The 27,941-nt window shown below is 45.0% G+C and overlaps 1 protein-coding gene across 2 annotated transcripts in view; it reads right to left on the bottom strand.

Moving 5' to 3' along the window:
* The window catches only part of HDAC4 (histone deacetylase 4), a 213,280-nt gene that overhangs the window by 58,544 nt on the left and 126,795 nt on the right, over positions 1-27,941 (bottom strand). For both annotated transcript variants that reach the window (XM_069733292.1, XM_069733293.1), the window contains one exon: positions 7,838-7,909. In XM_069733292.1, coding sequence (XP_069589393.1) covers positions 7,838-7,909 — 72 coding nt within the window. The remainder of the gene's footprint in view (positions 1-7,837; positions 7,910-27,941) is intronic.

The raw sequence follows: 27,941 nt of genomic DNA, 5'->3' as shown, positions 1-27,941 counted from the left end.
AACTGATGACTGCAGAGTGTCTGTTATCTCCACGATGCCAGAGCAACCGTTTGGGTCTTTTGGCAGAAAAAGTGTTAATAAGAGGAAATGGAGCCATCGCAGCATGCTGTCCATGTGGAGGCTGAGATCAACGCTGGAAGCTCTGCTACATGCAAGGAGAGAGCTCATAAAATTGTAGGCATTATAAGGGCACGCAGCTGCCTAGATGTGATGCACAATCACAAAGCATTGTGTTCAGTGGTGGATGCGTCACTTGTGACTCTTGTTCACCAACCACCCCGAAGAGTAAACTTGTTAGAAAGAGATGACAGGAAGGCGGGGGAGGGTCAGGCATGTCATACAGGGCACTTTGACACTGAGCCCTCCTGAAAACAAAGCCAGCTTCTCTTTTTCCCAGGGGGAGCTCCCCCAGCTCCCAGTCCCCAAGCTGCTCTGTTGGGTTTATCTCCCGAGGCTTACGAAAGTAGTCAGAGTGGTGACGTTAACAGACACACAAAGGACGTATTCAGCATGTCGAATGGAGCCTTCCGCACTGTGCCATTATAATAGGGCACATTACCCCACACCAACTCTTCCCACAATCCAGGACACAGTGGCCTCTGAAGGAAGGATGCCGATGTGGTTGGTGGTCAGTGAATGAGAAACATGGTGAAAGTAAGGATGGAGACAAAACGTCACTTCTAAAACTACATAACCCAATACCATACAAAAGTATGAGGGCAGCGCCGCTATATCCAGGGCATCAACATGAAAGCTGGAAAAAGACTAAAAATCAGTAATATGTACAATGAATGCAGGCAACAGACTTGAGAACACGGCACAGCTTGTATATACGCAATGTGCCTGAGCCGTGGTGGAAAACCTGCAGTCGTGCAACATTTAGGCAATTTTTGTGGATGGTGTTGGTGCAGTTTTTGTGGATGGTGTTGGTGCAGTTTTTGTGGATGGTTGTGGTGCAGTTTTTGTGGATGGATTTTGTGCAGTTTTTGTGGATGGTTTTGGTGCAGTTTTTGTGGATGGTTGTGGTGCAGTTTTTGTGGATGGATGTGGTGCAGTTTTTGTGGATGGTTGTGGTGCAGTTTTTGTGGATTGAGTTGGTGCAGTTTTTGGGGATGGAGTTGATGCAGTTTTTGTGGAAGGATTTTGTGTAGTTTTTGTGGATGGATTTTGTGTAGTTTTTGTGGATGGATTTTGTGTAGTTTTTGTGGATGGTATTAGTTTGTTCATGGTTGGCTACAAAACTGCACCATAAGTCTTTTCTTTACACTTTCCCGTCATGTTGGATTTAGTTTTGACTTTGGATTAAAGTATAACAGTCACTGAAAATAGTAACAAGAGCTGTATGTAATTCCAGCCTTAATCGTAGTACACAGATTCTCAAACTTCCTGTTAATTTTCCACAGGACGATTTTTGTTTCATGCTAGATTATCAGGAATCATAGTCGGCCATACACATTAGATGAATGTTGGCTGAACTCTCCAATATCAGCAGAACCACACAATTGTGTATGGTGGAGCCACAATTCTCCAGTGTTGGGGAAAATAAGAGCTACAATGGTACCATATATTGGTTTTTAACATGTCCATTGCTTTTGCTCTTGAGAGATAAGTTGGAGCTTACTCTCCACTCCCCAATGAGATGCCATACACAGTGAGCGAAGCACAGGGGGTCAGGAGGAATAGACCGATTCATCAAGACTGTCGATTCCCATGCCAGTCTCAATGAGGAGTAAGATGCACCAATTTAATTAGCAGGCACACACATTTTAATGAATTTGAGCATCATTCAGCCTCCATGTGCAACTAGAAAGAATTCACTCTAGTTGGGGACTGGAGAACATCTCTCTCATGTTTTACACCACATTTGATAAATTTGTTGGTAGCCGTCCACCATGCCACCTCCCGGCTAAGCTGTACTCACTTTCCAATCAATCGTACAGTAAACAGTATACCATGAAAGAGGCACTGAATATTATATATTGCTCTACTGTGACTAAGCACATTTTTCAAAAGTGAACATGAGGATCTTTGATTTTGATCAAAGTGTATAAGCCCATTGCCATGTCACAGCGACCTCTCCGGCAGTTTTCTGATTCGGTGTACCACCACAACACCGTACCCACATAGGAAGTGACCAAAGTGATCAAGAGCACCCATGCTAACACACCACCCCACAAGACACAGCACTAGCAAGTATTTCATTTAGCAATAGACTATAACTAAGGTCTGACCGATTTGCTCTCCACTTGTTGTCCGAGGCCACAGGGGAATGGCGAGTTTTTGAGGTCAGTTCACTTGCTGCTGCGCTAGTGTGTCTACGAAGTTGTGTGGTCCAGAGCCTAGAGGAGCTGTTGAGCAGCTAAGTGGCTCTCGTTGGGGGTGCATTTTTGTGGTGGGGACCTCCATGCAGTCCTACACTTAAGCATTGGGCTTAAACATTTTAATTAAAATGTTCATCAAGAACCTCATGTTCATTTTTGAAAAATGTTTCAGCACAATATCTGACAGATGGAGCATGTCCAGATAGTAGATAATCCATATTGGTTTGGTATTTGTGGGGCATTTGAATTTTCACGTTAGAAACCCTAGAAAGACACTAATTTTGCCAGAGTATAAGATACATGGCACGCAATCACTAGTAGAAATATAATCACAGTAAAAGCCAGACTGTGGGGTTATTTCCGTCAGAGAAAGGGTGGGAGCTCAACCTGTTGTCACCGTATTGGTGTCATCGGAAGCTCATTCATGTCCCCGAAGCAGTCGCCCACTCCAGCCTGTCTTCTGCTTCCCTCATTAGACAGGATAACGTGTTCCAAAGATGCTCCGTATGGTGCCGCACGCCTCCGTCGGCAGGAAGGTGACTCACCAGGTGAATCACACACCCTGGAGACTGTCACAGATATGATGCTATCAAGAGCTGCTCCTGTAGCAGGCAGTATCAAAACCCATGGACCAAGGCTGGATTAGATAATATTTCTCTGCCCTGGGAACAGCTGCAACCTGTGCTCGAATGTCAACGAAAAGTGCTGAGCACAAAAACATTTCATGATCTTGTACAGAAAGCCACAAATTGCTTCACCGCCAGGCAAGAAAAGCATCAATTTAGATGGCGGTAAAAAAAAAAAAAAACCCAACAAGGTCAAATTTGAGGATAAGCGGTGCCCAGTGGTAACACTACAAATTGCCTAAGAAACGTAACACCTGGGTCAAGACACTGTCTATTGGCACATTATTTAGTTGGCAGATTCTCCTTAAATTCTTATTTTAGAAAATAAAGGTCTGGGCACTAGGGTCACCACCGAGAAGAAAGGGGGCCCCAGGTGGTCCCATTGCCGCAAAGATTTCCCTACCTCCAAGCCAATGCCATCACAGTCACCATCGAGATAGTAAAGGGTTGTCAGAGGCCTTAAAACAACTGCCACAGAGCAAAAAAATGGTGCAAAAAATTAATATCCCCTGTTTAAAGCCCCACAGGTCTGGTGGTCCATGGTGGTCCTACAGTGATGACATTGAGTGCATCATTTCCAGTTACTCACTGGCTACATGTGCCATAGATGCAAATATCACACGTAATTGTGGGAATAGTGTCATCATTGCAATAACAGCGGGGACCACAAAAGTAAGGTGTCAGGAAACCTGCGGCTAGTCCGTGCATGACTATCCAAACTCGGGCCCTTGACACATGGATGGATTTAGACTGCTGAAAAGTCTTCTGTACAGAACAGGATTATTTTAAAGCAGATTTAGCATAAAAGCCTAATTTAAATAATAGATCAGTTTCTGATTACAGTTTAAACAGTTTTGTCTTAATTTCTAAAAATTTGGGAATTCCATCTTCTGACGTCTCCGTGAAATGTCATAAAGATCAAAAAATGTCTCAATATGGATGCATTGTATTTCCATTAGGACAGATTCTCCGTCTTTTTAAAGGTACCTTCACACTGAACAACATTACAACGATAGCGATCCGTGACATTGCAGCGTCCTGGATAGCGATCTCGTTGTGTTTGACACGCAGCAGCGATCAGGATCCTGCTGTGACATCGCTGGTCGGAGCTAGAAGGCCAGAACTTTATTTCGTCGCTGGATCACCCGCTGTCATCGCTAGATCGGCGTGTGTGACACCGATTCAGCGATGTGTTCACTGGTAACCAAGGTAAATATCGGGTTACTAAGCGCAGGGCCGTGCTTAGTAACCCGATGTTTACCCTGGTTACCATTGTAAATGTAAAAAAAAAAAAAACAGTACATACTTACATTCCGGTGTCTGTCACGTCCCTCGCCGTCAGCTTCCCGCACTGACTGTGAGCGACGGTGACGTCACCGCTGTGCTCTGCTTTACGGCCGGCGCTCACAGTCAGTGCGGGAAGCTGACGCCGGGGGACGTGACAGACACCGGAATGTAAGTATGTAGTGTTTTTTTTTTTACATTTACAATGGTAACCAGGGTAAACATCGGGTTACTAAGCGCAGCCCTGCGCTTAGTAACCCGATGTTTACCCTGGTTACCCGGGGGCTTCGGCATTGTTGGTCGCTGGAGAGCTGTCTGTGTGACAGCTCTCCAGCGACCACACAAGGACTTTCCAACGATCACGGCCAGGTCGTATCGCTGGTCGTGATCGTTGGAAAGTTGCTGAGTGTAACGGTACCTTTACTCACATGTTGAGTATTTGGTCATCAGTATTTGCAAGTCAAAACCAGAAGTGGGTGATAAAGCTAGAAGTGTTGACGTGTCTCTATAGTACTTTTCCCCTGATTGTTCCACTCCTGATTTTGGCTTACAAATACTCATGTAACATACTGAACATGTAAACTTGGCCTTAAGATGGAACCTGCATCGATTTGGGACCTAAACCCAATATGTGTGAATAGCCCCAAGATAGGAAATAGGGACAAGTTATATAGCTCTTTAAAGGGAACCTGTCACCCCCAAAATCGAAGGTGAGCTAATCCCACCGCCATCAGGGGCTTATCTACAGCATTCTGTAATGCTGTAGATAAGCCCCCGATGTATCCTAAAAGATGAGAAAAAGAGGTTAGATTATACTCTCCCGGGGGCGGTCCTGGTACGATGGGCGTCGCGGTCCGGTCCGGGGCCTCCCATCTTCTTACTATGAACGTTCTCTTGTCTTCACGCTCCGGCGCAGGTGTACTTTATCTGACCTGTTGAGGGCAGAGCAAAGTACTGCAGTGCGCAGGCGTCGGGCCTCTCTGACCTCTCCTGGCGCCTGCGCACTGCAGTACTTTCCTCTGCCCTCAACAGGTCAGACAAAGTACGCCTGCGCCGGAGCCGCAACGTGAAGACAGGAAGAGGACGACATCGTAAGAAGATGGGAGGCCCCGGACCGCGACACCCATCGGACAGGACCGCAGCGGGACCGCCCCTGGCTGAGTATAATCTAACCTCTTTTTCTCATCTTTGAGGATACATCGGGGGCTTATCTACAGCATTACAGAATACTGTAGATAAGCCCCTGATGCCGGTGGGCTTAGCTCACCTTCGATTTTGGTGGCGACAGGTTCCCTTTAATGTCCATGTGGCTAATCACTGGTGAATAATCAGATATGAGGGTTAATGGGGTTTTCCGGCCTTAGGTAGGATCTACACCGTAGTCCTGTGTGTAGAAACCTGTTATAAGATTGCTTTATTTAAAGCGCAGCTAACCTGTTTACACTTTGTAGATCCTCCTAAAAATAAGAACCATTACAAGATATTATGCAAAGTCCGAGAGAGTAAAGAATTCATTTATCTTCAGCACTGAATGACTGCCAAATAATGTGCTCTGTATATGGGAAACCCTTCTGTAGCGCACTTCCACATCCAAGTAAGAATCATGAACACACCATGCGGAATTCCAGGGAGCAAATACCGCCATAGCGGTCAGATCGTTTATAATAATCACAGCACGCAAGTAACAGTTTAGATTACCGTTTGGCAAAGGAAGGGGCTCTGGCACTGCAAAAAATATTACTAAAATCCAATCTGGTCATCGTGAGCTTATCTCGGGTCAAAGTAACCTCATCAACAAGCGATGTCAGCTATTAGTAACTCAAGTTTATAAGGAAAAAAAAAGCAACAAAAAACTACAGTTTCTTTTTTTATGGAAGTAAAGTCACAAATTTGAGAGCACATTACTCAGGAAGCAGTTTTGATCTCAACAGAGACCATTTAGCGTGTCTTCACAAAGTCTGCCCTTTACCAATCGGGGTCGTGTCTTCACAAAGTCTGCCCTTTACCAATCAGGGGCGTGTCGTTACAAAGTCTGCCCTTTACCAATCAGGGGCGTGTCTTTACAAAGTCTGCCCTTTACCAGTCAGGGTCGTGTCTTTACAAAGTCTGCCCTTTGCCAATCGGGGTCGTGTCTTTACAAAGTCTGCCCTTTGCCAATCGGGGTCGTGTCTTTACAAAGTCTGCCCTTTGCCAATCGGGGTCGTGTCTTTACAAAGTCTGCCCTTTGTCAATCAGGGGCGTGTCTCTACAAAGTCTGCCCTTTACCAATCAGGGGCATGTCTTTACAAAGTCTGCCCTTTACCAATCGGGGGCGTGTCCTTACAAAGTCTGCCCTTTGCCAATCAGGGGCATGTCTTTACAAAATCTGCCCTTTACCAATCAGGGGCATGTCCTTACAAAGTCTGCCCTTTACCAATCAGGGGCATGTCTTTACAAAGTCTGCCCTTTGCCAATCAGGGGCATGTCTTTACAAAATCTGCCCTTTACCAATCGGGGGCGTGTCCTTACAAAGTCTGCCCTTTACCAATCAGGGGCATGTCTTTACAAAGTCTGCCCTTTACCAGTCAGGGGCGTATCTTTACAAAGTCTGCCCTTTGCCAATCAGGGGCATGTCTTTACAAAATCTGCCCTTTACCAATCGGGGGCGTGTCCTTACAAAGTCTGCCCTTTACCAATCAGGGGCATGTCTTTACAAAGTCTGCCCTTTACCAGTCAGGGGCGTATCTTTACAAAGTCTGCCCTTTGCCAATCGGGGGGGCGTGTCTTTACAAAGTCTGCCCTTTACCAATCAGGGGCATGTCTTTGGTAAAGGGCAGACTTTGTAGTCAGGGGCGTGTCTTTACAAAGTCTGCCCTTTGCCAATTGGGGGCGTGTCTTTACAAAGTTTGCCCTTTACCAGTCGGGTGTGTCTTTACAAAGTCTGCCCTTTATCAGTCAGGGGCATCTCTTTACAAAGTCTGCCCTTTACAAATCGGGGGCAGGTCTTTACATTACATAGTCTGCCCTTTATCAGTCGGAGGCGTGTCCACAAAGTCTGACATTCTCCAATCAGTGCTAGGATAATTAGACTGTCTAGGGACACACCCTTCACCAAGAGCAAAAATAATACCCCGTTTGTCAAAATATGCATGCATTTCTTGGATGGAAGAACAAAAAAAAATGACAACATACAGAAATAACAAAAGGTTCTCCAAAATTATTATTTCATGAACAATAAAATGAATAAGCAAAACATACATGTAACGTGAGGCAACAGATCCCCTTTAAATAGGAAACCAACTGGGACATATGAAAACGGTAAGGGCAATCTCAATAGTTTTATAGTATCTACCCAGACATAAAATAAATAAAAGAAAAATCATAAATAATATAGCTCCATTCAAGCTTTTATTAGGCCTTCTGAACAGTTGTAAAAAATATTTTAGCCCATTTCCCCAGCTGTTTCCCCGAGGGGAGAAGTCGTCTCTTAGGATTTGGAAACCTTCGCTTGCCATGCAGTCTTGTGGTGCAGATTAAGCAATGCATTCTTTTTATTAGGGTGGAACTGCTCATTAATACGCCAAAGAATCTGCTAAACATACAGCATAGTACATCACCAGGACTTACCAGTGCTTGGCATGTGTTTGGCACGAGTTTGCGTTAGAAGCTCCACTGGTTGGTCCTGACCAGATATTCCATCTGCAAAGAAAATAAAAAGGAGGGGATTTAAGATCTGCAGCTTGAAGTCATAGCCTCAGTAGGGGCCACGCAAGTGAAAAGCAACACGGCACCGCAGCCATCACAAGAAACAACATGACTGAGGACAATGTACAGGAGCAAGAAGGAATCCAGTCCAAGGGGCTGTGCATTAACCAGAATCGGAAGATATCTTGCCTGATCTGAGCGGGTTTCGGTCAGCGAGGAGATGACTCTTGGCTGGCGCCTGTCAAGTGTAAAGCCCCCTCGGACACAGGGTACACTCGTCCTGAAGAGGATAGACAGTTCGGGGGAGGGGGTGTCGGAGGCGAGATGCTCTAGGAGCCCCAGCCTTTAAGGATTCAGTATGTGAATGTCATGGAGTCTCTGGAGAACACCTGCCTCATCCAAATAATTAATAAGGGAAAAAAAGGTTCTTGGTTTGAATTTGGCGAGAAGGACCTGTGATGAACGAGACCCTTCCAGGAGGAGGGGGGATACAGCAGAAAAGGCTATTCATTCTGGGGCAGTTTGATGACAATACGGTGCAGCTGCCGACTGGAATAAAAAACCCAGGAGGCGGAGGCTATAAATAGCTCAGAAAGAGACGGCGCAGGGAGCCGACAGATTAAAATGCAGGAGCACGCAAAACGCGGAGAGAGCGCGGTTCCCAGGACTTCACAAGCAAGCCCTTCACAGAAGAAAAGAAAGCCAGTGGAAAGGGGGAAATGAAATAATGTACAGGAGGAGGAGGCAGAGATGGAGAGGACTGTGGGAAAAAAAAAAATCAGTTTTATTCACATGTCGTCTGGTCAGCACAAGTCTATTCTGGACATCGACAAGTTAATGTTGAGGGTGTCCAAGCAATCCTTTCAACTCCATCCAGGGAACGCTACCCTATCTTTACTTCCATACTGCTCTAAATATAAATGTCTGGAGAAGACAAGCTTGGGCGAGACAACTAGAGGCTGCAATGCACCCGTCCTGGATAAGGCATTAAGGGCCATCACCCCCCCAAAAAAAATCAAAAAGGATGACAGACTTGGTGGGTGAAAATCCATTTGTCAGACAGCGATCTGTCCCGCATTCCCCGTACACATTGGGGTCTTTGTATTGAAAACACAATCAATCGGACTTCAAAATTCCACCTGCCAAATTCTTCTGACCTGTCGTCTTCCTGATGTGTGTGGAGACTCCATGGATAGAGGAGGTCGGGGAAGTCTCCATGCACATCAGTCGGGTCCGTCCCACTGTAAACGGCGTGTTTGTATATAGAGGCCGTAAGTGTCCTCTATATACCGGTCCTGACCTCCCTTTAGAACTAATATTTTGTGCTGCTCAAAGAGCCCATGTGTCTGGAACCTAGGGGAAAACAGCAGTCAGGAACCCCGTGATATACAGGTCCTTCTCAAAAAATTAGCATATAGTGTTAAATTTCATTATTTACCATAATGTAATGATTACAATTAAACTTTCATATATTATAGATTCATTATCCACCAACTGAAATTTGTCACGTCTTTTATTGTTTTAATACTGATGATTTTGGCATACAACTCCTGATAACCCAAAAAACCTGTCTCAATAAATTAGCATATTTCACCCATCCAATCAAATAAAAGTGTTTTTTAATAACAAACAAAAAAACCATCAAATAATAATGTTCAGTTATGCACTCAATACTTGGTCGGGAATCCTTTGGCAGAAATGACTGCTTCAATGCGGCGTGGCATGGAGGCAATCAGCCTGTGACACTGCTGAGATGTTATGGAGGCCCAGGATGCTTCAATAGCGGCCTTAAGCTCATCCAGAGTGTTGGGTCTTGCGTCTCTCAACTTTCTCTTCACAATATCCCACAGATTCTCTATGGGGCTCAGGTCAGGAGAGTTGGCAGGCCAATTGAGCACAGTAATACCATGGTCAGTAAACCATTTACCAGTGGTTTTGGCACTGTGAGCAGGTGCCAGGTCGTGCTGAAAAATGAAATCTTCATCTTCATGGAAGCATGAAGTGCTCCAAAATCTCCTGATAGCTAGCTGCATTGACCCTGCCCTTGATGAAACACAGTGGACCAACACCAGCAGCTGACATGGCACCCCACACCATCACTGACTGTGGGTACTTGACACTGGACTTCAGGCATTTTGGCATTTCCTTCTCCCCAGTCTTCCTCCAGACTCTGGCACCTTGATTTCCGAATGACATGCAAAATTTGCTTTCATCAGAAAAAAGTACTTGGGACCACTTAGCAACAGTCCAGTGCTGCTTCTCTGTAGCCCATTTCGGCACCTGTAGCCCATTTCCTGCACACGCCTGTGCACGGTGGCTCTGGATGTTTCCACACCAGACTCAGTCCACTGCTTCCTCAGGTTCCCCAAGGTCTGGAATCGGTCCTTCTCCACAATCTTCCTCAGGGTCCGGTCTCCTCTTCTCGTTGTACAGCGTTTTCTGCCACATTGTTTCCTTCCAACAGACTTACCATTGAGGTGCCTTGATACAGCACTCTGGGAACAGCCTATTTGTTGAGAAATTTCTTTCTGGGTCTTACCCTCTTGCTTGAGGGTGTCAATGATGGCCTTCTTGACATCTGTCAGGTCGCTAGTCTTACCCATGATGGGGGATTGGAGTAATGAACCAGGCAGGGAGTTTATAAAAGCCTCAGGTATCTTTTGCATGTGTTTAGAGTTAATTAGTTGATTCAGAAGATTAGGGTAATAGGTCGTTTAGAGAACCTTTTCTTGATATGCTAATTTATTGAGACAGGTTTTTTGGGTTATCAGGAGTTGTATGCCAAAATCATCAGTATTTAAACAATAAAAGACCTGACAAATTTCAGTTGGTGGATAATGAATCTATAATATATGAAAGTTTAATTGTAATCATTACATTATGGTAAATAATGAAATTTAACACTATATGCTAATTTTTTGAGAAGGACCTGTACATCATGGAGCATAAGAAAGTCCACACTGGAAAAAAACCTGTGTTGAATCTAGGGCTGTGGAGTCACTAAGCCAAACCTCCGACTCCTCAATTTCCCTGACTCCGAGTCCACAGCACCGGTCACTACGGAGCATGTACATAAAGTGCAGCACAGATTCATCTCCACTACTACTCCACAGCACCGGTCACTACTGAGCATGTACATAAAGTGCAGCACAGATTCATCTCCACAGCACTGGTCACTACTGAACGTGTACATAAAGTGCAGCACAGATTCATCTCCACTACGACCCCACAGCACTGGTCACTACTGAGCATGTACATAAAGTGCAGCACAGATTCATCTCCACAGCACTGGTCACTACTGAACGTGTACATAAAGTGCAGCACAGATTCATCTCCACTACGACCCCACAGCACTGGTCACTACTGAGCATGTACATAAAGTGCAGCACAGATTCATCTCCACAGCACTGGTCACTACTGAACGTGTACATAAAGTGCAGCACAGATTCATCTCCACTACGACCCCACATCACTGGTCACTACAGAGCATGTACATAAAGTGCAGCACAGATTCATCTCCACTATGACCCCACATCACTGGTCACTACTGAACGTGTACATAAAGTGCAGCACAGATTCATCTCCACTACGACCCCACATCACTGGTCACTACAGAGCATGTACATAAAGTGCGGCACAAATTCATCTCCACAGGACTGGTCACTACTGAGCATGTACATAAAGTGCAGAACAGATTCATCTCCACAGCAATGGTCACTACTGAGCGTGTACATAAAGTGCAGCACAGATTCATCTCCACAGCAATGGTCACTACTGAGCGTGTACATAAAGTGCAGCACAGATTCATCTCCACTACGACCCCACATCACTGGTCACTACAGAGCATGTACATAAAGTGCAGCACAGATTCATCTCCACTATGACCCCACATCACTGGTCACTACTGAACGTGTACATAAAGTGCAGCACAGATTCATCTCCACTACGACCCCACATCACTGGTCACTACAGAGCATGTACATAAAGTGCAGCACAGATTCATCTCCACTATGACCCCACATCACTGGTCACTACTGAACGTGTACATAAAGTGCAGCACAGATTCATCTCCACTACGACCCCACATCACTGGTCACTACAGAGCATGTACATAAAGTGCGGCACAAATTCATCTCCACAGGACTGGTCACTACTGAGCATGTACATAAAGTGCAGAACAGATTCATCTCCACAGCAATGGTCACTACTGAGCGTGTACATAAAGTGCAGCACAGATTCATCTCCACAGCAATGGTCACTACTGAGCGTGTACATAAAGTGCAGCACAGATTCATCTCCACTACGACTCCACAGCACTGGTCACTACAGAGCATGTATATAAGTACTTGGTACTCCTTAAAAACATGCTATTGATTTTCTAAAAAAAAAAAGACAACATTTCATATCTGTCATAGATTTTAAACAGATTTGTCACGGATTTTATGCAAAGTAATGAGTAAAATGAATGGTCATGGATTGCCAGCGTATGCCAAGTCATTCAATTCAATTTTGAGATTTCGCACACAGTCTATTTGCATTTGGCATGGGCGTGCGCAATATACAAGGTAACTAGAGTTCCCAGGAAGTGTTAAGAGTTGACTCCACGAGGTCCCGTAAACTGAAGCTTGGCATATGCTGTCCACCATGATTTTTTTTATTCATTCTCCTGTTTTACGCTGTATACTTTATAGCACTCATTTTGGTCTGGGTCTTTTTCCCCTTGTCCTGGGCCTATCAGAACACAAGAATGAAACTTGGGACAAAAGCAATAGACACAGAATCAGGGGGAAAAAATAAACTTATGTCTGCCATTCAACAAGGGTCATACTAAGGTGAGTGCCAAATTGGTGTAGTGAGACTTGTAAGCCATGCAATGCTCCCTGGCAAATCAAATATGCAAATAGCCTATATAAAGGGTCTCAATACCTATTGAAAGTAGCAATCCTAGAACTCAATATCAACCCCTTGAAGGGCCTTGCCGCATGCTTAGAATATGAAAATGACCCAGACTCCAAATTGTACAAAGCTTTCCCTGCCCCTCATCAGTGCAACGTAGGAAACAGCCTCATTGCATTTCATAGCCATTAAGTCTCCCTACGTCAATTTGACACTCGTTTTGGATAAACTTTACCCCCTAAAGCCTCAATCAAAAGCCTCTCACTCAGCCATCCGGCCTCCTACACAGCACTGATGAGGGGCAAAAATCCTGAAACAGCTCAATGCAATTTGAGATCCTTTTTTTTGGTTGTCATTTTTTGTTGTCGTTCAATCCCAAATCATGTGGGCGAGGCTTTTCTTTTAGGATTATTACTTTCAAGAGGTGGCAACATCCTATAAATCCCAAAACAACATTGACTGTATGAGTTACCGCAGGGACACGGAGCTGATCACATTTGTAGCAAGGCGTTCTTTTATACGCTTTTCATGAGAAATTGAAAATGGCGTCCAGAGCATCGATAAATCAATTAAATGCATTAGGAAGCATTTAACTAGACGCAACGATAACCCACAAAAGCGGGACATGATCCAAAACCACCTGTCTGCTTCTTGTACGAGGGCCGCAGCCGTGGCTCTCTCCTCCCCTCCGCTTTCTGGAGGCTGCAATCTCCGCATCTTGCTGGCGGAAGCGTCTCTGCGCAGCTTCTCCGCCAGAGCTATTTATAGAGATCCCCACAGACTGGACATCACGTGCGCCCTGATGGCATTTTAATAAGCCTTGCATCAAAATACAACCTGCTTTGTAATGCACAAAAAGCTTTTCATATATAGGGCACAGCTGGCATGTGAGCGAAGCGTGGGGAGAATACTGCCTCGAATACGCGGTAAAGAGCCATCGTCCAAAAATACGTCTGCAACATTTCTATTTTTATCCGACTATACTGTGTGAATAAATCTCCAGTGGACGAAGATTAGGAATTTCCTTAGGGCAATCCATTTGGTAAAGGCAGCTTAGTTTAGGATCCGAGACATATCAGAAACAATGGAGAGTAAATTATGCAACCGCAGGGTATTGTATTTCTGCAAGAAATCCGCTAGAAAACCGCATGCGTTTTTGCCGTGGTTTTGCCGCTTTTTTTTCCGGACATTTCCCAATGCATTTTGTAGTGGGAAATCCGCAAAAAAAAAAAACGCAAAATTAATGACAATGCTGCGTTTTTTACCGCGATGCGTTTTTTTTTCGCGGAAAAAAACGCATCATGTGCACAAAACATGCGGAATTCATTCTAAATGATGGGATGCTTATTGTATGCGTTTTTTTTTCGGTTTTATAGCGTTTTTATCGGGAAAAAACACGGAAAAAAACGCAATGTGTGCACATAGCCTAAAGGTCACAAAGCTTTATTCGCGCATCCATGTTTGTCGTCTGTTTGCTGACAGCACGGAGACTAATTACATTCGGAGGGGAGATTCAGGCGTCATTTATATTTTCCCATTGGTGGTCAGGATTTAAAAAAAAAAAAAAAACATTGTGGCCTGGAAAATACTTGTCCATTTAAGTGGAATGGTCAATAAAAACATACAGATGGGAAACAGCAGAAACAGATCGGGCACGCTGATCAAGATGTGAAAAAAAAAATCACTAACCCGTTAATAAGACTTTACTCAGGATTAGTATAAAATAAGAACCAAAACATGAAATTTATGTAAGTGACAATTCAGAGGAGTCATGACAAAACCATTAAATGGAATCTGTAACCATACTTTTGCCACCTAATCTGAGAGCAGCATAATTATTATTATTATTATTTATTGTTAATGTAGAGACAGAGACCCGGATTCCAACTGATGTGTCACTTATTAGGCTGCTTGCTGTCATTTTGATAAAAACTTTTTTCTGCTGTGTATCTAGCAGTTCTCTGAATGCTGAGCCCCGTATAACCGCGCACACAACATTGATTGGCAGCTTTCTGTTTACACTGTGCATAGGCAGAAATAATATAGAGACAGAGACCCTGATTACAGCAATGTGTAACTTACTGGGCCAATCAGTGGGGGGTGGGGGGGGCTGGGTCATTCAAAGCTTATGAATATGGAGGACTACATGGCAGCAGGTTTACTAGTCTAGTGATAATCTCCTGCTGATGAAACAGTTATTGCATCAAAACTACAGCAAGCAGCCCAGTAAGTGACACAAAGCTGGAATCAGGGTCTCCGTCTTTACAGTATGCTGCCCTCAAATTACGTGGCAAAAATCTGGTGACAGATACCCTTTGCAATGTAAGGATGTCGACCAGGAGAACCTCAGATATCTTCTCCATGCACATGCAAGATTTTCCTAGATGGAAAATTATCACGGAAACAGAAATTTCACTTTTTACCCAGAGATACAGTTTAATGAACGCACGTCTTCAGTTGCTTAAAGAAGTACCTTTCAAATAAATGTAATCCTGTGCATATATTAGCAGGTATAATAAGTCCACAGTAAAGGTGTGATCCGTGGAATCATGCACAAGGGAAAACGAAACCTCCAAAACGAAGAAGAAAAAAACCTAAATATCTTTTTTTCAAAGTCTGTACCAAAGAGACAAAAAGAAAAGGGTAAGAGGGTGACAAGGCAATGAATGCCCTCCGCCCAAGAATAGGCGTCTCAATGAATTCTGATTAATCAGAGCGTTCACGAGTCTCAGACAGAGGCTTCAATGAGTCTATCCACGAAATATCCGAGAGAAGAGAGAAAGAAATCCACCATGTTCATTACCAGCTATTCACGGCTTCCATTTAAGAGAAGTAAAATGCTGTAATTGAGCAGCTGGGAGTCGTATTCAGAGCACCGGGAAGACGATCCTGCAGCACAGCCTGTCTACAAAAGAAGACAAGGCGGCGGCGCGAGACGTCTGAACAGTCACCTGCGCCCAGGAACGGACAGGCTGACAACGGCATATTAAGAAAAATGGGGTCTACTCACACACTCAAAATGTACAAGGCCGATCTGTAAAGAGGCCTAAGGGCGCAAACAGACATCTGCACAAATCGGTCTGAGATCGGACAGGAATGCAGAGGATTGGCCGCAGGTCTCCCGACCCACACGAGACAGCTTCATATATTTCAGAGACCTGGGACCAATCTGTGCATTGTGGTCCGGTCTCAGACCGATTTGTACAGACGTCTGAAAGATGAATGGTGCATCAAAAATTTATCCTAGAAAAAAAAAACGCGAGACCTAAGTCTTCTGGGTAATTTCGCAATGCATCGCCGGGAACGGAAGATGGTGGCAGGCGCGAGCGCATCGTCGGACTACGGAGGGTGAGGATAGCAGGTTTTTTGTTTTTTTACTATTTTTAACATTACATTTTTTTTTTACTATTGATGCCGCATAGGCAGCATCAATAGTAAAAAAGCTGGTCACACAGGGTTAATAGCAGCGGTTATGGAGTGCGTTACCCGTGGCATAACGCGGTCTGTTACCGCCGGCATTAACCCTGTGTGAGCGGTGACTGGAGGGGAGTATGCGGGCGCCGGGCACTGACTGCAGGGAGGAAGGAGCGGCCATTTTCTTCTGGACTGTGCCTGTCGCTGATTGGTCGTGGCTGTTTTGCCGCGACCAATCAGCGACTTGGATTTCCATGACAGACAGAGGCCACGACCAATGAATATCTGTGACAGAAAGAAGGAAAGACAGAAAGACGGAAGTGACCCTTAGTCAATTATATAGTAGATCTAGATTGGAAGCCGTTTTGAACAATGAACATGATACTTCTTAAGGCCGGTTTCACACGTCAGTGGCTCCAGTACGTGAGGTGACAGTTTCCTCACGTACCGGAGACACTGACTCACGTAGACACATTAAAATCAAATTGTCTCTGCACATGTCAGCATGTTTTCACGGACCGTGTGTCCGTTTGGAAAACACGGAGACATGTCAGTGTTCGTGGGAGCGCACAGATCACACGGACCCATTAAAGTCAATGGGTCCGTGTGAAACACGTACCGCACACGGATGCTGTCCGTGTGCCGTGCAGGAGACAGCGCTACTGTAAACGCTGTCCCCCCCGCGTGCGGTGCTGAAGCTGGAATTCATCCCTTCTTCCCAGCAGCGTTCGCTGGAAAGAAGGAATGAATAATCTTTTTTTTTTTTCTTTCCCCTTAAAAATAAAGTTTTTGCGTCCCCTCCCGCCTCCCATCCCCTGTGCGCCCTCCAACCCCCCCCCCCAACCCCCCCCCCTTTTCCAGGAAATACTCACCGACACGAAGCTCCAGTGATGTCTCCTCTCAGCGCCGGCAGCAGGCCCGGTGTGAGCGGTCACGTGGTCCCGCTCATTACAGTGCGCACAGGGGATTGAAGGCGGAAGGGGACGCAAAAACTTTATTTTTAAAGGGGAAAGAAAAAAAGAAAAAAAAAGATTATTCATTCCTTCTTTCCAGCGAACGCTGCTGGGAAGAAGGGATGAATACCGGCTTCAGTACCGCACGCAGGGGACAGCACTTAACTGTAGCGCTGTCTCCTGCACGGTCCGTGTGGTCCTCAGTCGGCACACGGGCGGCATACGGCTGCCGCACGTGTGCCACGTGAGCACACGGACAATTTCGGTAACGATTTTTCCGGTACCGGAATTATCTGGACGTGTGGGACAGGCCTAAAACTGCTTTAGATTCCGAACCCTAGCAGAGCATAGATTAATCATTTTTCCATAGACATGCATACGTTCATTCTTTTGGAAGTTTTTTGACAGGTTTTCCAGTGGTGGAAACCACGTTATGTGCATGTAGCTATTTTCTGCACGGAAATTCTAAAACATACAGCGTGTAAATTTTGGACACCGGTTGGGCAATAATTAGTTTCGGAATTTACATACCGACTTAGATGGGAAAGAAACGGCCTAATCCTATGTGCACTGCAAGTTCCCAATCAATCTCTCAATTTGATTCTCCAGTAGGACTTGGCACCTGTCCACACTGCCAAAAGTACCAATACCTGGTGTAAAACAACAGTGTCACTGTGCTTGATTGGCAGCAAACTCACCTGACCTTCACCCCATGGAGTATTGTCAAGAGGAAGATGAGAGACACCAGACCCAGCAATGCAGACAAGCTGAAGGCTGCGATCAAAGCAACCTGGGCTTCCATAACCCCTCAGCAGTGCCTCAGGCTGATCGCCTCCATACCACGCTGCATTGATGCAGTAATTGATGCAAAAGGAGCCCCGACCAAGTATTGAGTGCAGTTACTGAACAGACATTTCAGAAGGCCAACATTTCGGCTGTTAAAATGATTTTTCAAGCTGGTGTTATAATGTATTCTAATTTAATGAGATAATGACTTTTGGGTTTTCATAGGCTGTAAGCCATAATCATCAACATTAACAGAAATAAACACTTGAAATGGATCACTCTGTCTGTAATGACTCTAATATACGAGTTTCACTTTTTGTATAGAAGAACAGAAATAAATTAACTTTTGGATATTGTAATTTTGTGAGACGCATCTGTATATGTTGGATATTTACAATGTGTATGTACTCAATGTGGACATCTCCTGCGCTCCACTAACCCTGAGAAGTATTATTACATTTCTGCACTTTTTGGTGTTTATATCCTATTTTTGCACATATTAGCAAAACATGATTTTTAGGCTAAAAAAGTAAAAAAGTTGCAAATAGAATGGTTAATGGGCATTTTTTTTACATTGAGGAAAGTTTATACATTATACTTTTTTTTTTTTTTTTAAGTAGAATTTGGAGCAAACATTGTCAGAACACTACAAGACAAAAAAGAAAAGAATCTTGGATGAAGCCACAAGTGAAGAAGCCCAGTACAGGTGAGAGTCGAGGGGGCATCCTAGGGGCTGTGCACTGGCATTGGGGGAGGTTTACCAGTCCTGTGGTAAGTGAATGTAACGCACTGGACCAGAGATGCAATACGCCCCAATTAGATATAAAACCTATGAAACCGTGGATCTGAATCCTAGTACAGTGGTGGACATGGGGGAAAATATCAAACTGCTGAAGCCAACAACACAGCACCTGAGCGCCAGTGAGGTCATCCGAAACACACGCCGTGCTCGTGAGGCTCAAGGCCAAGTGTGATATCCACTGCTGTATAAAGTGATGAAATACGGCAACCTGTGGAACATCTAGCACTTATCACGTTACTGCAAAACAGGAAACACTGACGGGTTTTTTCTAAAACGAACCGACAAAGAACAAAATATAAAAAAAAAAATTAAAAAAAAAATCAAAATGAGTAAAAGCAGATAAGCAAGTGTAATGTTTGCTCCCAGAGCCCTGAAATCTCCTGCATTATGAGCAGAATTAAGCAAAATGCAACAATTCAGTGAGGGATCATTCTATAAAATATCTACTCGTTTCACACAGTCAAGAGACAAAGCTCTCACTGCCTGCAGCCACCAGTAGGGGGAGCAAATTGCATACAGATTTATCACTGAGCTTATAGGGGTTGTCCAGGTCTGCAGTCGGCTACAGATTTATGAATCCTCCCAGCGTGCAGTGTGTGCGCTGTCAGGATTCTCCAGGATGGCTGGGGCCGGGAATGTGACTGCAAGTATGTGACTTATACATGAAGTCACATGCCAAGAAGTTGGAATTTGGCCGCAAGTATGCAAATCACACACTCGTAGACACATGACCGCCCTCTCACGGGGCCAGTGAATCCTGACAGTGTGCACTGTGTGAACACTAAGGATTCACAAGTCTGCAGTCACATAGACTGACTGCAGATGTGAGCCCCAAGCCTGCACTACCCCTTTAAATGGTGGCTACATAGATCTAAATGGAGAAGGAGCAAGATCATCATAGTGGCTAAAAGTTGTCCTGCAGCCATACGGTGATGTTTGGCTGTTACACAGGCTAAATGGACAAAATCGCTATAAAGTTGCATCTACATGGCAGCGTAATGCATTGCATCCTCTAAGGTGCAGCGACAAGCAAAACACAAAAAGTCAGACCCAGCAGGACTTTTCGCAATATGCTTCTTGAGGTCGCAATGCGATCCATTTGCCTGTATAACGCTGTGATTTAGCAGTTGCACATAGGAACATTTGCCCTTGGGGGAAAAAAAAAAAAAATCAACCATTAAAGGTACGTCTACACTGGACTTACTTTTTGCATAAAATAAGCAGTGAAATCTCCAACAGCAAAATCCACAACAAATCATACAGCTTTTGCTGTAAAAAAAAAAAAAAAAAAAAATTCCCACAGATGTTTACACTTGACAATAATCTGTGTGGATTCTCGGATCCGCATCCTAATCTGCATGTACTGCAAAGTGAAAAATACACAATAAAACTTGCACAGAGAATTGACATGCTGCAAAATTAATAAATTGGCAGCGCAGGTGAATTTCTGTTATTTGCAGAATGTGGAATAGATTTTTTTTGTTAAGCTTCATTCACTAACCCGACGTGGATTTTCCATCTCAAATCAAGAAGGAAAATCTGAGGCAAATCCGCAACATGTAAAAAAAAAGCCCATAACAAAGGGTAAAATCTGTTTAAAGAAGCCCTCCACCTCCTCCTATCAAAGTTTTTATCCTCTTAATATATTGCAGTAATCATATTATATAGAACGGTGTATTTACAATTGCTCATTTTGCCTTTCTACCCAGACAAATCTTCTCATTTCTCTGCTCTATGTAGAAACAGGAAGTCTCTTGTCCCTGCATTTATCATTCCCATCATCAACTCCAGATCCAGCTGCTCCCTCCTTCACCCTGACAGGGGCATTTGCAGTGACTGATGACTTGTACAGGGAAAATTTGCCTCCTGTTTCAACATAGCACTCAGAAGGATTCAGCTAGTCTGTTTTTAATCAGGTGATGTCATAGACCTAGTGGAAATGAGAAGAATTAACTGGGTAGAAAGGCAAAATGAGCAACTGTAAGTACACAGTGCTATATAACATAACTGCAATACATTAAGAGCAAGGGTGTAACAAATCCGGTTGCGACCGGGCCTCTGTGGGTGAGAGGCCTGCCGACAACAGCACAAACTTCAACTGGATGTGCATCTTAGGATGCACATTCAGCTGAAGTGTATTGCGGAGCCGAGACACGGTGGGTCTATGCGCTGCAATACATGCTGCTGGTCAATTACAGGCCAGCAGCTGATGTTGGCAAGCAAGTGACTGCGGGCGCATGGCAGTGATGTCAGCTACCGGCTTCAGAAGAGGACGCCATGAAGTTTGGGAGCAGAGGGGAGGTGAGTAGAATAATTTCTGTTCTATGCATTAAAGAACAGCAGCAGAATGGGAGATATATACCAGAATGAGGAACATACATACCAGGATGGGGCCCACGATCATGAGCATACATACCAGGATGGGGCCCAGGATCATGAACATACATATCAGGATGGGGCCCCGGATCAGGGACACATATACCAGGATGGGGCCCAGGATCAGGGACATGTATACCAGGATGGGGCCCAGGATCAGGGACATGTATACCAGGATGGGGCCCAGGATCAGGGACATGTATACCAGGATGGGGCCCAGGATCAGGGACATGTATACCAGGATGGGGCCCAGGATCAGGGACATGTATACTAAAATGGGGCCCAGGATCATGAACATACATACCAGGATGGGGCCCAGGATCAGGGACACATATACCAGGATGGGGCCCAGGATCAGGGACATGTATACCAGGATGGGGCCCAGGATCAGGGACATGTATACCAGGATGGGGCCCAGGATCATGAACATACATACCAGGATGGGGCCCAGGATCAGGGACATGTATACCAGGATGGGGCCCAGGATCAGGGACATGTATACCAGGATGGGGCCCAGGATCAGGGACACGTATACCATGATGGGGCCCAGGATCAGGGACACGTATACCAGGATGGGGCCCAGGATCAGGGACACGTATACCAGGATGGGGCCCAGGATCAGGGACACGTATACCAGGATGGGGCCCAGGATCAGGGACCCGTATACCAGGATGGGGCCCAGGATCAGGGACACGTATACCAGGATGGGGCCCAGGATCAGGGACATGTATACCAGGATGGGGCCCAGGATCAGGGACATGTATACCAGGATGGGGCCCAGGATCAGGGACATGTATACCAGGATGGGGCCCAGGATCAGGGACATGTATACCAGGATGGGGCCCAGGATCAGGGACATGTATACCAGGATGGGGCCCAGGATCAGGGACATGTATACCAGGATGGGGCCCAGGATCAGGGACACATACCAGGATGCGGCCCAGGATCATGAACATACATATCAGGATGGGGCCCAGGATCAGGGACACATATACCAGGATGGGGCCCAGGATCAGGGACATGTATACCAGGATGGGGCCCAGGATCATGAACATACATATGAGGATGGGGCCCAGGATCAGGGACATGTATACCAGGATGGGGCCCAGGATCAGGGACACATATACCAGGATGGCGCCCAGGATCATGAACATACATACCAGGATGGGGCCCAGGATCATGAACATACATACCAGGATGGGGCCCAGGATCATGAACATACATACCAGGACGGGGCCCAGGATCATGAACATACATACCAGGATGGGGCCCAGGATCATGAACATACATACCAGGATGGGGCCCAGGATCATGAACATACATACCAGGATGGGGTCCAGGATCAGGGACATGTATACCAGGATGGGACACATATACCAGGATTGGGCCCAGGATCATGAACATGCATACCAGGATGGGGCCCAGGATCAGGGACACATATACCAGGACGGGGCCCAGGATCAGGGACATGTATACCAGAATGGGGAACATATACCAGGATGGGGCCCAGGATCAGGGACATACATAAAAGAATGGGGCCCAGGATAAGGGACATATAGCAGGATGGGGGACATAAATACTAAGATGGATCCAGGATGGGAGACATTACTACATAATGGGGAGAGGGGTACAACTCGTATCTCATTGTAGGATTATGGGATTTAGAAAGCTACAAGGTCCCATACATTTTTTCCTGTAGGTAAAAAAAATGCAGCGTTTTACAGTACCAGTGGGATTTCTGAAATCCAGTGCTGCTCATTTTTTCCTTGCAGACATAAACCAAAGCGTTTCTCCAAATCTGCATATTGTCCAATCTTTCAGCAGTTTTTGCTGTGTTTTTCATTGAAATGAATGTGGGGAAAAAAAGATGTAAAAACAACAGCAACAACAGTATCTGCCAACTATCAAATAAAAAAATCATCTAACCAGTAAAACAAAGTACAGTAATCTGGATGCCAAAGGTTCTTACGAACTAGTCTTTTCATAGGTGGCATTGGTGCCATAATGTGGATTTACAACAAGATGTAGAACTTTTAACCTGCAAGTTCTATTAGCAATGAAAATGCAAAACTGCCAAGGAGAACGCCGGGCAAAAATGTATCGGAAGGCAAAAGGATCAACGTGAAAGAAAAATGAAGGGCGCACTTCCATGATCTACCATTTCTGAGGCACTGTACAATGCCAAATTTAACACCCAGGATGAAAAAATAATCAGATGCAGATTTTTAAGAAGTCTGCTGAAGCTTTGCAACCAATTTCAAGCAAAAATCCACATTTTTGTGTCAATTTTCAGATGTCTATGAAAATCTAATGGTGGAAAAATCTGGTACATTTCATTGGCGTTTTCATTAATCCCATTCGCATGTAATGCTATTTGCTTGTAATCTGCAGATTTTCGCCCTTCATTCCGCCATGTGTGAACATGGCCTTATTATAGTATTTACCATACTTGCTTCTGCACTCGGACAGTCTACATTACCACTGCAGGCAATGAGCAAGTAAATGATAAATAATATTCGAGCTCCGCGGACTGCATCTGTGGATTAGAGCAGGGCAGTAACTTAAGGCCTGTTTATTCGGGCTAATTATCGTCACGACTCGCTTGTTTGGAAGTGATGATTACTATAATTGGTCTTTGAAGAAAGGCAATGACAAAACTATTGTCTATGGATTTTCGTTCACCTATACGAGTAGGACTATAATTTCTCTACAAAATTCTGTGGCTGCAGATCACATTAAAAATGAATCCCCCTGAAATATTTATCAACGGAGGGCTCGTTCTCACGACTGATTTTCTCGTATGAGTCCTATCCGTAGTTTTCACAGACGGCACTTGTACCTATGATATTCTATGGGACTGTGTGATCTGCGGAAAATATCGGTGACATGTTCAATTTTGATCCGAGTGTCGTCTCACAATCGGCTATGCAAGTCTATGGGTCTGTGAAAAACATCGGACTGCACTTGGATGCCATGCAAGTGCGGACCGATATTCAAAGACTGGAAGAATAGAGAAAGTAGAGAAACTTTTTCTTTCCCTCTCCACATATGAGAAAAACTCTGACCAAACTCTGACCAAACTCTGACCAAACTCTGACCAAACTCTGACCAAACTCTGACCAAACTCTGACCAAACTCTGACCAAACTCTGACCAAACTCTGACCAAACTCTGACCAAACTCTGACCAAACTCTGACCAAACTCTGACCAAACTCTGACCAAACTCTGACCAAACTCTGACCAAACTCTGACCAAACTCTGACCAAACTCTGACCAAACTCTGACCAAACTCTGACCAAACTCTGACCAAACTCTGACCAAACTCTGACCAAACTCTGACCAAACTCTGACCAAACTCTGACCAAACTCTGACCAAACTCTGACCAAACTCTGACCAAACTCTGACCAAACTCTGACCAAACTCTGACCAAACTCTGACCAAACTCTGACCAAACTCTGACCAAACTCTGACCAAACTCTGACCAAACTCTGACCAAACTCTGACCAAACTCTGACCAAACTCTGACCAAACTCTGACCAAACTCTGACCAAACTCTGACCAAACTCTGACCAAACTCTGACCAAACTCTGACCAAACTCTGACCAAACTCTGACCAAACTCTGACCAAACTCTGACCAAACTCTGACCAAACTCTGACCAAACTCTGACCAAACTCTGACCAAACTCTGACCAAACTCTGACCAAACTCTGACCAAACTCTGACCAAACTCTGACCAAACTCTGACCAAACTCTGACCAAACTCTGACCAAACTCTGACCAAACTCTGACCAAACTCTGACCAAACTCTGACCAAACTCTGACCAAACTCTGACCAAACTCTGACCAAACTCATCAGTTCCTTTTTCTCATATGGGAAAAAAATTGATGTTTGAATGAGCCCTTATGCTGTGGGGAATAGGTCCAAGGAGCCATAAGGGTGCCAGCTAGCTTCAGCACAAATATCAAGGTGGCCACATGGCTATCGGCACTGGGTAGTATAGGGGTATGAGTGGGTAGGCAGCTGATCATCTCATTGGGGGAAGGTTTCAAGTGGATGAAAATCATGGAGATCTGATCAGAACAGGCCCTGAAGGCTGTGAATTAGTCTACATGCAACATTACGTTTCTGCCATAGGAGTGTGGGTCCTAAATCCTGAAACAGGAGTTTTGCTCAAACTGGATATTGCTTTAAACTACATTGAAATTTCAGCAGAATCATTGGTACTGAAACAATGTGAGAACGAACTGTTGTAATTGGGACATACAGAAACCATAATCTTTTTCAACAATAGTGTGGATACAGGAAAGAACCAGCACGAATTAAAGAGGTCACACATTAACACTGTGCCATCCACTGCCTGATCAGCACAGTCCCTTCACAGCACAAGCCTGCAGCTGTTGTAGATTCTGATAAAACCGCGTAGGCATGGTTATTTTATTAGTGGGATTAGGAGAAAGTTACTAGGAATCCCTAAAATAGCTAGACAGCAAAAAATACACAAAAATATAAAAAAAAAAATAATAATCGCTGACATAAATGTCAGTATCCAACAAGCATAGCAAACAACTTCATAGCGCGTTCATTTTTGTCATTTGTGAACCCATTCAGTAATACAACTCTGGGGCGAACTGGCTGGAATGGGTGACAAGTGGAGGGCCGCATAATAGGCATATTATTATTATTACCCACAACATAGAGCTGATGTTTATTGTGTCTGAACTATTACAGGGCAGAAAACACCACAAGTAACAGAAGGATCCAGGGAGACCAGACTGCCACAACAAGGCCGAGCCGAGAACATGACGACAAAGCTCCAACGTAGGGAAGGTGATTCACCGGGACTCGGAGGAATACACATTCTGCGTCATCCTTCTCCCCTGACAATTTGCTGATTAGATACCCAGAGAACGAAGCGGAGATTTCAGCAGATCAGACGTTATTATAAGGAAAAGTAACCGCAAAAAAATCTATTTACACACTTGCAGCTGGCAAATGGGAATTTACGCCCTAATGAGGTGGACAAAACCCACTGGGCGAGCGGTAAGAGGGGTACAACCTCACCGATGGTCAAACGAATGTAGATTTGCCGCTGCCGCACTGTTTTGTTACACTTAACGGAGACCAGATAAACCCTATAATAGTCAATGGAGCACATTTGCTTCTATTTTCATCAGTTATGTAGCAGAAACCAAACTCGTAAATAATACAGATTCCTGGTCCTACAATAAAACAGAAAAATGGAATTCAAAAACCGCAGGTGTGAACAGAGCTTAGTGGAGAACATCATGGGTGAATCTGCCTGAGATCTTACAATACTTTCCATAGAGGAGAATATAGCAGTTACTCAACTCTTAAAGGGAAGAGGTCACCAGGCTTCATATGTAGAGACAGAGACCCTGATTCCAGCGATGTGTCACTTGCTTGGCTGCTTGATACAAATCACTGTTTTATCTGCTGCAGATCTAGCAGTTCTCTGAATGCTGAGCTCTGTATAACCCCGCCCACACCACTGATTGGCAGCTTTGTGTGTACACTCTGCATAGGCAGAAAACTGCCAATCAGTGGTGGGGGCAGGGATATACAGGTCAAGAATATGGAGGACTACCTGGCAGCAAGTTCATTAAGGTACCTTCACACTAAGCGACGCTGCAGCGATATCGACAACGATCCGGATCGCTGCAGCGCCGCTGTTTGGTCGCTGGAGAGCTGTCACACAGACAGCTCTCCAGCGACGAACGATCCCGAAGTCCCCGGTAACCAGGGTAAACATCGGGTTACTAAGCGCAGGGCCGCGTTTAGTAACCCGATGTTTACCCTGATTACCATCGTAAAAGTAAAAAAAAAAAAACACTACATACCTACCTTCCACTGTCTGTCCCCGGCGCTCTGCTTTCCTGCACTGGCTGTGAGCACAGCGGCCGGAAAGCAGAGCGGTGACGTCACTGCTCTGCTTTCCGGCTGGCCGGCGCTGACACAGGATACAGGAGGAGTGCAGAGAAGCAGAGCGCAGGGGACAGACAGCGGAAGGTAAGTATGTAGTGTTTGTTTTTTTTACTTTTACGCTGGTAACCAGGGTAAACATCGGGTTACTAAGCGCGGCCCTGCGCTTAGTAACCCGATGTTTACCCTGGTTACCAGTGAAGACATCGCTGAATCTGCATCACACACGCCGATTCAGCGATGTCTGCAGGGAGTCCAGCGACGAAATAAAGTTCTGGACTTTCTGCAGCGACCAACGATGGCACAGCAGGATCCTGATCGCTGCTGCGTGTCAAACACAACGATATCGCTAGCCAGGACGCTGCAACGACACGGATCGCTAGCGATATCGTTGTGAAGTTGTTTAGTGTGAAGGTACCTTTAGTCCCTTGGTGATAAGATCACTGATTTATCAGCAGCAGACAATAACTACAGCAAGCAACTCAGAAAGTGACAACACTATAATTAGGCTCTCTGTCTCTACATCATGCTGCTTTCAGATTAGGTGGCAAAAACCTGGTGACAGATATACCTTTTAAGTACACATGACTACGATTACTGGAAGCCACTGATTGCCTGCAGCGGTCATGTGAATTATGGACAGAATGCCATTGTTGCAATACAGGCAAGGGTAACTAGAGTCATCGATTCAGCAGTTTCTGTTGACCTCATGTCGACATATCAGGGGCTTCTCTTCAGCTCTATTGATGGAGAGTATCTGCCAATGTTAAGATGATTGACAGCCAGCTCACTGCTGCACAACTGCGGGGAGCCTGCTGTCAATAAACAAGATATGAGCAGTTACGCCGCATTGACA

Source organism: Ranitomeya imitator, chromosome 7, assembly GCF_032444005.1.
Source record: "Ranitomeya imitator isolate aRanImi1 chromosome 7, aRanImi1.pri, whole genome shotgun sequence".
Taxonomy (NCBI): Eukaryota; Metazoa; Chordata; class Amphibia; order Anura; family Dendrobatidae; genus Ranitomeya; species Ranitomeya imitator.
Note: the sequence above shows the minus strand (reverse complement) of the source record. Positions and strands in the feature narration are given on the sequence as shown.